General features: G+C 34.4%; 1 protein-coding gene across 1 annotated transcript; it reads right to left on the minus strand.

Moving 5' to 3' along the window:
• Positions 1-504: 504 nt before the first annotated feature.
• LOC146157983 (uncharacterized) lies at positions 505-10,956 on the minus strand. The gene is made up of 11 exons (XM_083384721.1): positions 10,718-10,956; positions 8,405-8,538; positions 7,378-7,541; positions 6,771-6,893; positions 6,140-6,181; positions 5,462-5,533; positions 4,343-4,453; positions 3,472-3,570; positions 2,774-2,911; positions 2,235-2,324; positions 505-1,823 (listed from the first exon to the last, which is right to left on the minus strand). Exons 1-11 carry the CDS (start codon positions 10,850-10,852, stop codon positions 1,639-1,641), a joined length of 1,293 nt encoding a protein of 430 aa, XP_083240847.1. The 5' UTR covers positions 10,853-10,956; the 3' UTR covers positions 505-1,638.
• Positions 10,957-11,440: the final 484 nt, after the last annotated feature.

Consider the following 11,440-nt stretch of genomic DNA (forward strand, 5'->3'; position numbering starts at 1 on the left):
TGCGGCCCAGTAAATTATTTCAAGTGTCAATGCCGCCCACTATAATAAAATCTTGGACATCCCTCACCTAGACACACCATTTTTTTAAACACTGGTATCTCAATTTTTTTCAACCGTCTTTCAGAGAACAGCATACAGGTGCAACTACAGCAGTCATTTAGCAGTTGCTGCTAAAACAGCGTTGCTTAATGATTTTTTTGATGAGGTAGTTTTAATTCTTTCTTGATGGCATGTTTTTTTTAAACTGTATCTCAAATTTCTTAACGGTCATAAAATACAACCTACTTCTGTCAAGGTGAAAAAAGCTTAACATCAAGTCAACAAAATTAACGCGGTAAGAACTTTATTCGAGCGATGATAATGACGTCATAATAGGACGGCGCTGAACAATATTGTTACGTCAAACATTAAAGGGAGTTGCAACATTTTTAACAGAATCTGTGACGTAAAAACTAATCCGAAAAAAGAATATATTTAGGAAATTATCTATCTGTCAGCAAATAAACACAAAACGTCGAAAATTTCTCGTTGACGTAAAATATTATTGAATTTGATTCAATTTTAAAAGCAACAAATAGTATCAGACATGCCCGATAATTATTATTGGAATTTTTTTTAGATTTTTAACATTTTTGGCAAAATATGGTTAATCCGAAACTAATGTCGTCATTACTGTGATTAAATAAGGAAAATTGTTCAAATTAAAAAGTGCGAAGCTATAAGGTTAAAATTTGCTTTCTTGGAGTTTTCTTGCAATATTTTCTTGTAAATTTATCTTTCAAAGAAGAAAACTCCGGACCACAAATCGTGGCTGTAAAGTACAAATTAATTTGGTTTCCTTTTGGAATCGGATCGGCGCCGATACACCTCAGTATCGGGTATCGGCCTCGATCCGATATTATCGAACATCTCCAACTCGCGCAAATATCTCGATACATTCACAGCTTTCGGAAACAAAAAAGTACAAAAATAAAGAAAGCAGAATAGACTTTCATCACAAACCGATAAAACCGCTACGATTGTTACACATCTATGACGTCACAAGGTACAGCGTTGAAGCGAGTGTGACGTCATAAATACTGCTTCGAACACTTGGACCGGGAGGTAAGAGCGCGAGTAAAAATATAAAAGTTGGGGGTGACGTCGCGATGGACAATGCCCCATTGTTGCGGCTATTATGATTAAACAAGCAACATGCGCGAAGTAAATTGTGACGTAAGCAAGAAGTCGACGACAAAAATGGGTTTAGGGGGTAAGAAGGGGAAACCCCTTAGCCTCTGGAAATTAAAAAAATGCATAATTTACCCTTTTTTAACGTTTTTTTTAAACGTTTAAATAACTCACGCCGTCATTTGTGTAAAATTAACCCATGGTAGCAGTTAATGAAACGTTGAAAAAAAAAAAAGTGTTGTATGTTAAATAGTAGTTGATGGAATTTCTACACAAATATTGCCCTCAAACCATCGGGGAATTCCCCGCGGGTAAACACCGAATAAAACTAAAAAACGTGAAAACCCCGGGATTTCCCCTAAACAGCGGCGTACCTCAGCAACTTATTTATTCAGGGGGTGGAAAGCGACATCTAGGGGCGCGTCGTCACACATTACGTATCACATGCTGGTGACGTAAGCGATGGCGTCAGTAGACCTCGTCGTCGTCACCCCATATATCGGGTTTGGGGGGGTTTGGGGGTGATTTTTGTGAGGGGACGTACTTCATGCTTGTCGAGGTCTGGCTCGGGCGGGGGAGGGAACGACGCGCGATGCCACTTGTTTGTGACGTCATAGGGGATTTGGAACGAGGCGCCGGGATGCTGCGCCCTCCTGTGGGAAAAATGTAAATTTTGAACACCGTTGAGGTATTTTTTTTTGTACTGAATTCTGTTGTTCTTGAAAAACGACGTTTGTTTTGTTTTAATCTTAAAAAAGAAATGTTCGTAAAAAAAATTGATTTTTTGTTAAAATTTTAAAATATTTTTTACAATTGCGAAACGCGAAAAAGTCCAAAAAAATGTTGTGAACTCCTGCGTTAAAAAATATTTGCTTTAATCGTTTAAAACTGTTCTTTTCTAAACACATTTTTATTAGTTAAAAAACACATCTTTATTTAAAACTATAGAAAACAATGTTTAAAAAATTATTTTCTTCAAAAAAAATTTTCTCATTTTTCTTTAAAATTAGTTTTTTTGAATTAAAAAAACAGATTGCATTAGGGTTAGGGGTTTTTTAGCTGACCTGGGCTCGGCAGCGAACTTCTCGGGTTGATCTTTGACAACCTCGAGGCTGGAGCTGTGAGTGAGGACTTTATGAGCGGTTGGTGGGTTTCTGCAACACACAGGAAAAATACTTTATGTACCAGTTGTTACAAAGCTAATCCATATGCAGAGATTATCGCATAAATTATTATTCGTCTTTTAATATTCTTACAAAATATAAGTTATAATTGAAAAGTGGGTAATAGACTGACGTGTAAAAAAAACAACGGCGGTTCGAGCACAACAGAAAGCATGAGGTTTAAAAATTAAAAAAAAATCGAAGTCATTGAAATGCTTTTTAGAAAAGTTTTTTCAAAGATCTAAAATCGGACCTCTCAACGTGTTTTAACAAATTTTGTTAAAAGTATAAATTCAATGCTCAATAAAAAAAACGTTTGAAAAATTGTTTTACAGTACTTTAAAACATAAATTTAAGCAGCATAGGAAATAAACGTAACAATTTTTATGAATAGTATATTTTTCAAACCCAAATAAATCCAACTATATTTTTACACTTACGACTTCTATCAGCCGGCGACTTTTTCTGGGTTGAGTTGAGTTCACCGGGTAACGAGTTTGCGACAGAGTTGACGCGGTTTGTCGAAGAACTTGAGCGCGTAGATGGACTCGGGAGACTCCGACGCACAAGAGTTTTACCTGCGACAGAAAACTTATGTAAGTGTGCGATACATTAATGAATGATAAATCTAGCTGAAAAATATGTATATTACATTGATGAATATCATTTTGGATGTTGGCGTCCATGGTACAATATTATCATAGCAGTGATCATAGAACTTTGTTTTGTAAAAACGCGTATTTTCTATATTCAACTACGGCGTGGTAAATAATTTTAAAATGTACTTAAACTTTCAAGAGCTTTCTCCAAATTAATTGGAAAAATATCCCATTTTTGCAACATGCTTTCGTCCAAAACTTTCGAACAAACAAGTACAAAGCCATAGAAAAAAATTCACTTGGAAAATATGGATTAAACATAACCTAAAATTTCGCATTTTTACCCGATTTTCTGATTTTCGGCAAAAATCAACTCAATTTCCTCACACCAATACATGTTCGAATGAGCCTAAATTTTGTATACAACGGTTTTAAGTGTCTATCTATCAAATTCCATATGAGGCAGGTGGAAAAAAAGGTTTCGTGACCCGGCCTAATATATATATATAAAATAACTTTAGTAAAAAACTTAAAATCACCTGCAGGAATCTGTGCCGGGCTTCTTGCTCTAGGGGAACTCCCGCGCTTGTCGGGGTACTTTTGTGGGTTCCGGTCCATTCTCGTTGGGGTCCGGGGTCCTGGATACAAGGGTTCATGAGAATGTGGATATGCGAAGTCATTGTAACAGGGTTCATGAGAATGTTTTGTTCCAACATTGTACGAAGACATTTCAGTAAATGGAAATATTAAAACCCAAAAGCCAACAATGATTTCAAGAAGGTGAAATTAGAATTGTTAAACAAAAATATACAAACTTTTTTTATTGATATAATCGCATTTATCTGCGTCATCATAGCTTTTTGACAGTGTTGTTTTTAGGCCAAAAAAGTTGGAAATCGGTAAAGCTACAAAACCGTAAACTGTAGGTTGGAAAGGTGAAATAGCATAAAGTTGAATATTTTCCAACTATGTATTGTGGGTAAATAAATTATATGGTACCACCATAAGTGAATTGCTGAATGGCCACGTTATTTTTGTCATGCAATGGGTGAAATACAAGCTGTAGAGTAAGGAGTTGGAATCGACTAAATTTCATATTTGGCCAGGTCAGACTGGTTGCTTTTATCCAAATCGGCAACCGTGTACTGTGGGTGGATAAGATGTATGACACCGCCATGTGTGGATTACCCAATATCCACCTTATTTTAGTTGTGCAAATGGCTGAAGCACAGGCTGTCGAGCCGGAGCCTAATCGGCAAATTTGTTCGGAATCAGGCACAGCTTTGTTTTTTAGGCCAGTGAGCGGCCAGTGAGTCGGACATTTGTTTCTTTACCAACTCTGCAGTCCTGGTATAAAACCTCTTCACAATAACGCATTAAAACAAGTTCCCGATAAAATGGAAATCTTACTTCTCAGTGAGTTTGTGTCTTCTTCATCAACGCAAGCGCTTGGTATGAGCCCGTGAACGGTTGTCATGGTTTGGCTCGGGACGGGCAGATGGTGGACATGGTGGGGTGACCCTGGGGTCAGAGGTCAAGGGTTAGTTACATTAAAAATAACATTAAAGGAAAACAAGTTTTATTGGCGGAATCTTTCTTTCAAGGCCAGTAAGCAGTTTTAACACAGGTTTAGTTTTACAGTATTTACAAAAAACAGGCCTTAAAGCATATGGATATGTAAAAGTAAAGATACAATCAAGTGTTTTAAAAAAATATCGCATATTCACTGTCAAAAAAACTAACAGCAAATTAAAACAAATAATTGTTTAAAGTGTTTTTCAAACTCATTATCTTAAGTCTAGTAATAATCAGTTAAACATGTTTACTTTTGTACAGCATTCAATGAAGAACGAACAAACTTAATTAATAAATGAATATTAACATGAAAGGTAAAACAAGATGAACTTCTGTGACGATTGCAAAATAATCTTTATTTTCAGGTTAACAAGAAGTCTTGAAACACACGTTCACTTTAACGCTATTAAATAAAAACATTGTTAAATGTCTAAACAAAGTGCACTACGTTGATGAATTTTTTTATTTTTTTTGTCAAATGTCTGCTAACAACGCATTTCAACTATTTTCCAAAATCAAAAAACATGAGAACAGGAAGTAAGACTATTTGTCGAACAATGCTGAAAGCTGAGCAAACATTAGCGGATTTATTTATGGCTTAGGAACCTGACGTGACTATGTGATTAATCACCATCAAAACAACCAGATACATTTTTTGATGTTCAAGACACTGTAGCTGTGGAAATATGTGTTACTTTTTTTAATTAAAATTTTGAAATAATTTATTGTTTTAAATTCACCGCATCAGTAAAATTTAAATATATAAATTTTCAGGTATAAGCATACTTTATAGAAAACAACCAAAATGTTAAAATATAATAATAATAATAACTTGAAGAAAAATGAAATAAAATAATGAAGAAAAAAATAATTATAAGTTTGCGAAAAAAGTAAAAATAAGTTTAAGAAAAAAATAATTGTAAGTTAGAAAAAAATGTTAATAAGTTTTTTTACCTGATGATGAGGAATTCCATTCAGTTTCATCCTCGACCGAACCGTGTTTGTTTTTGTGATTTGTCGGTGATTCTGTGTAACGCACACAATATGGAGTCAACCATTCACTGGCACTCTACACGATTGTTGATATAACACTCACAACAATCGACAACCACAATGGGCATTGTTAGATCACAAATAAAAAACAGTTACAAATAACCTGGATACAACTTCCATTATAATTCTGCAATCATTAAATGATACTTACACACTTTAAGGCATTCACAGATTTTTTATTATTAAAATCTTTTATTGGATTAAAGGACCTAAAGTTTGATTTATCGACCTGTTTCCAACACAAAAACAAGTATTTGAAAATATTTATTTACTATGTTACTTCCTAAACAATAACTTAAGCTGGCTTTTTGAAAAAACAGGGTTTTTAAGACTTTTTATTTGTCAATATTCAAATCAATTCTTACACATTTTTATGAAACAAATTCAAAGACATTTTAAGATCATTAAAAAACATATTTTAACAGCACTTTATAAACACAAAACTTAAACCGGGACATAAAATCAATCTAAAAACTTAAACTTAGGAGTTTTTTAAATATTTTTTCAATGCACAAGGAAATTCAAATATTTTTAAAGATTCATAGAGTGCTACAAGTTTCCAGACAGTTAGAAACTTACCTGTAAAGTTCTGCTGCAAAAGGGGACTTCCCTTGCGTAATTCTGTACAAAGCAAAACAAGCAGCAATGTTTACTTAAACCAAGTTGTTCTTTTGCATATTATGGCAAACTATGAAAAAATAGTGGAACAATTTCCACAAAACCAACCGACATTGCATTTAGTACATGCCAAGCCAGTAAATAACCTGATAAGATTATCACACATAATATTAGTAGAGGCAGTTGGCAACACCATGATATCACAAGTTATTTAGTGGCTATTGTGCAAAAAATTGCAAATGTTACATAGTTATATTTTAGTGTTATCATACAAACACTAAAAATTATATTTTATTTTAAAACTCAAAGCAAAAAAGGTTGAGTAGATCGACATCATCTTGATCAAGACGTTTTGATACTTGCTTGTATCATCTTTCAGTTAATGTGACTTAAATCTATTCAAACTTTACTTGTAAAAGGTGTGACGCAATTCTTATCATTGTGATACAAGTGCGTGTTGAAGCGTCTTAATCAAGACAATACTGATTTAACTTTTTGGTTTTGCGTTTATTATCAAGCTATATTACAGATAAGTGCATAGTTTACCAAAGTCAGCAAAATTCTATCAAAAGCCTAGAAAAGTGAAGTTTACCGTCTTGTTGCAAACGAGCGGCCACTTGTACATCTGTAGCGTCCTCCAGTGGATAATCACTTGCTGCCATCGAGAGACTTTTCTCGATCGATTTCTGCAGATAGCTGATGTCAAGGGGACTGCCTGAAAATATTGGGAAGAAATTAATAATGCGGCTCATAACTCAACAAGGTTATTTCAAAGCGGCTAAAGCCAAGAGTTCCAACAAATATGCTGTTGCTCCCTGGCATAAGTATATACTGAAAATAAGTTCTTCAGTATTTATATTATACAACGTTTAGGGAAACTATCCAGGGTGACCGTATCAGGGATCATAAGGGCTAATAATTAAAACGAGTTGCCTTAGCCAGAGTGGATATTAAAAAGCTTATATTCTACTTTAGCAACATCTAGATTTATTGCTAATCTAGTCGCTTTTTTAAACCTTTTCAGTATATAAGCTTTCTAATGCATTCTTGTTTCAATTATTAACCCTGATGAGGTCAGCTGGTATCTGCTGCTGCAACGTTGGTTTATATTTCGTTTACACCAGAAGAAGGATTTCTGTATATTGATATGTTGCCTGGTGCAGCAAATTTCATTTTTAACTAAATTAAAAGAAACATACCATCAAACGATCCGTTTAGCTTGTACATAATATTCCTTTTGGCCGACATTAACTGAGGAGTACTCGGATTTCGCATTTCCTCACTCAACCAATCTTCTGGCGATTGTTTAACGTCGCTCGTAACAGAGAAAGATTTCGACTTTATGACCGGCGACGTAAAAAGCCTAAATTATAATGAGGAGGTTTTAATAAAACATGCACACACATATTTGTGTAACAACTGTGATCTAGCATGTATGAAGCTGCTTTTTGACCAACGAATACAGCTTATGTATAATATTGTTTTGCTAGCCTGGCCTTGTTGCATCATTGATTGACAGATTACAACATTAAATCATAAGTGTATCCTTGAAATAAATGTTTATATATTTGTTATATTAAAAATACACACACATATATGTTTATTAACAACTGTGATCTAGACCTTCTGAAGCTGTTTTTTAAACAACGATTATTGCTTATATATCATTAGTACACCGAAAGCCATTGCAGATTTAAGTAACAAAGAGTCTACTCTCATAAAAAATAAAATGTTGCTACTGTTTTTTCTACAAACTAAGTATTCTCGGAATATTTATAAAAGAACGGCGGTGTGGAAACTTTTTAGCTATTGATGGCATATTTTATAAAATATTAGTGAATTACAAAAATGAAAAAAAAATAGATTTAAAAAAGGAAAATTATTTTTGCTCTTTATAAACACACCAGCTGTCTGTTACTTTGATAATGTGGATATACAGCAATTCACTCAAGAAGGTGTCATATAACTCATTTATTAAGATAACATGGTTGGAAAATACTTCCATATGTGCTATTCCAAGTTCGTTAAGATTTACAGTTTGCAACCTTATTAGTTTCAAAATTTGGTACTGTGAATGCGCACGTCGGACTCGGGACTCGAGTAGTCATAATAGTTTTACTCGAGTCCCGAGTCCGACTCCAATCAACTAAACTGACTCTGCCAAGTGTCAAGACTCTAAATCCGACTTCTCAGTCCTGTTCACAATCCCCACAAAAAAAAACTTACCAGGATCCTTCGTCCTCGTTTTGCTCGAGCGAAATAACATCATCGCGATCCAACACCTTTAAATCATCGGACGTCGCTCCGTCACTAAATCCACCTTCGCCTGTAGACCCGTTTGGTTTAGAAAACTTGTTCGCCTGCAAAAAATATAAAAAAGTATAGATAACTATTATTACAACACAAACTGCTACATCAATATGAAAACTAATTTTCTATAACGGAAAATCCCTAATTAAAAATATCTTCACAAATTAGACAAATTTTTAGAAGATAGGTAAAGCTAGTTTGTTTATCGCTTTTCGTTTTCAGGTACCTATTTTTGAGGTAAAAATAGGTTAATCAAATGACAAATACATTCCAGCCTCTGCCTAAAATCCAGTCAGCAATGTCACTCTTTTAAAATAAATATTGCAGAATTTTGGCGTAAGATTTTGGTAAAAATATTTGTTGGCGCAAATCTTTAACAGCCCCAAATTATGGAATGCAGTCAGTGCCCTGCACAATTCAAATCATGGTGAAAAGTGACAAGCAGACTGGCATAGATATTTGGGTTAAATTAGGCGTATGTTAAAAATGCGATATATTGGAGAAAATACAATTAAATAGTTGACTAAAGTTTCCTAGAGACCCAGTCTACATTTCATGGCACTTTTACAGATCTCGGGTGTGCAGCATCAAATTTTAAAGTGTACAAGTGTTAAAAATTTTTTTTTTTAATTTACGTTTCAAGGCAATAAACCAGGTGCACACAAACTGCTTTTAAAAAATAATCAGGTGTGCACCTGCCATATGTTGCTGCAAATTTCCTAAATTAAGATTTCACTTCATGCGCCTTTTACAAATAAACTAAGGAATTATATTTAACATAAATAACCTTGGTTAAAATGGCAAAACTTAAATGTTATACCATAGAATGCAAACCAGCCAATGACTATAGAGCTAAGCTACACCCCAAACAAAAGTTGTGCTGAGTTTAGAAATCTATGAATACTTCATTTCTTTGCATGAACACTTAAAACTAGAAATGTCTGATACTTGACATGTTTACCTAATACCAATAAGCCATAATATTCTTGACAAAAAGTATTACAATCTGTTACCAATGACTCTGTTAGTACGAATAACAAACAAAATAGAGATGAAATTGGAACGTTCAAATGTATTTTTTTTCCAGAGCCAAAATTTGCATTGCTTAGCGATGCTTAAATTACTTTTCAAAGTTAAACTACTATTTTTGGTAAATTTACTATTTCAGGATAAATCTGCGCCGATACTAACCTAATATCGGACGAGTTCCAATTAGAAATGGACTAATCTCACTGTTTCGGAATACCAATAATACAAAATTTTAAACCTTTTTTCCCCCAAAAAATCAAATATTTTGTAGTAAATATCGGCCACAAAAGTGGCCAAAACTTATTGATACCCATATATACAGGGTTACCATACCGTGCTTATTTCTAAGATCAGTGCTTATTTTTGGGCGCAGTGTCTTCAAAACGCAAATGTGCTTATTTCTAAGAAACGTGCTTATTTTAGAGTTGTGTGCTTAGTTTGTCTTATTTTAGTTTCTAAAAGCGTTCTTTATCAATTTTTTATTTATATTTACCAAGTTATTTAACCCAGATTATAACAGTAATGCATTAAATTACATAATAACAATGGATTGTGATTGTTTATTCTAAATCTAAAAAGTACATTGTAGCCTATAGAAGTGTGGTAGCAATCAAGTAAACTTTCGGATTGACGTGAGGACTGGCTTTTTTGTGTTAGTATAGACAAAATGCTAAATCAGCCCAGAGGCTATGGAAAACACAATGTTATTACAGAAAAAATTGCTAGATGCATTACAGTAAATCAAGTGAACCAAACTTAACTACCAAGCAGGGTCAGAATTAGGCGTTTCATGCTGCCATGCACCACGGTTTAAAAGGTGTATAACTGGTGCGCTCTGACGCGAAAAAATTGACAAAGCTTGCATTAAACAAGGGTGGTTAACTTGCCAATTTCAACCTAATAAACACATTTTTTTGCGCTTTGCGCGATTAAGCTACGTTTTGCACATATAAAAATAGCTGTTTTTTAAGTTTTTATCTTATTTTATAAGGTTATTTCTAAAACCTTGGATTTCACCCCCGAAGTCCCGGATCTGTCCCTGATCTTTAGTAGCGAGCTTATTTTTTTGGAGTAGCGTGCTTATTTTTTGGTCTGAGCGGATGGCAACCCTGCATATACAGGTCCATCTCTAGTGCTGATACTACTGCTTGGTGTCGGCTCAAATCCTATATTCAGACAAATATACTCAAAACCACTTACACTTGCACTGAGTCGTCCAGTTCTGTTACGTAAATGTTCATTTTGTTTTTCGAGTTTTTTCACCAAAACCTTCAGTTTCTGAACCTCTGAGTCATCCGGTCCAGTTTTTGCTGCTTCGTAACCATTTTCCATCATCTGGAAATCTTGACTCTTTAGTGTTTTATTAACAACAAACTACTCTTGTCGTTCACGAAGACAAAAACCTTCATAAACATCGAAGAAAACTAATTGACCACTATGATCCCTGAAAAATGTGTTATTTTGGAAAACCTTTTAGAATAATATCACAAGATGCCATTTGAGTAAACTGTACAGTCCTAAACAAATGCTGGCGCTGGTTTGGAATCCTACAATAAAATAAATATTATTCGGGTTCGGTGCGATAATCATGAAGCTAGCGTAAAAGAGCGATCCGGTCAAATAGCCACTTTTAATAATCAAATCTGGGCGCTGGTCTGAATCCTACCACAGTTCTAAAATCAACGCACAAAATTTGAGTAAGGGCAAGCGTTTGGGTGTGGGTGGGTCAAGTATTATTATATTTTTTGTTTAATAATAATACTTGACCCACCTTAACCCAAACGCTAACCCGCACCCTAACCCAAATGGTGTTTCGTTGTGGTAGGATTCTAGACCAGCGCCCAAATCTGCCCTCGAATTTCCCCATACGTTTACAAACGGGATTCTAGACTAGAGCCAGCTTTTATTTTTTTATTACTGTTT

This window comes from Ascidiella aspersa, chromosome 3 (assembly GCF_963924565.1).
Source record: "Ascidiella aspersa chromosome 3, kaAscAspe10.2, whole genome shotgun sequence".
In the NCBI taxonomy this organism is placed as follows: Eukaryota; Metazoa; Chordata; class Ascidiacea; order Phlebobranchia; family Ascidiidae; genus Ascidiella; species Ascidiella aspersa.

What these genes read in the sequence shown, in the direction of transcription:
- LOC146157983 (XM_083384721.1), bottom strand. Translation starts at nt 10,852, where the DNA reads ATGATGGAAAATGGTTACGAAGCAGCAAAAACTGGACCGGATGACTCA. An exon ending in TTTGCAGCAGAACTTTACAG is followed by an intron (nt 5,534 to 6,139) that starts GTAAGTTTCTAA and finishes TGCGTTACACAG; the next exon opens with AATCACCGACAAATCACAAA. An exon ending in AGACACAAACTCACTGAGAA is followed by an intron (nt 3,571 to 4,342) that starts GTAAGATTTCCA and finishes CCTTGTATCCAG; the next exon opens with GACCCCGGACCCCAACGAGA.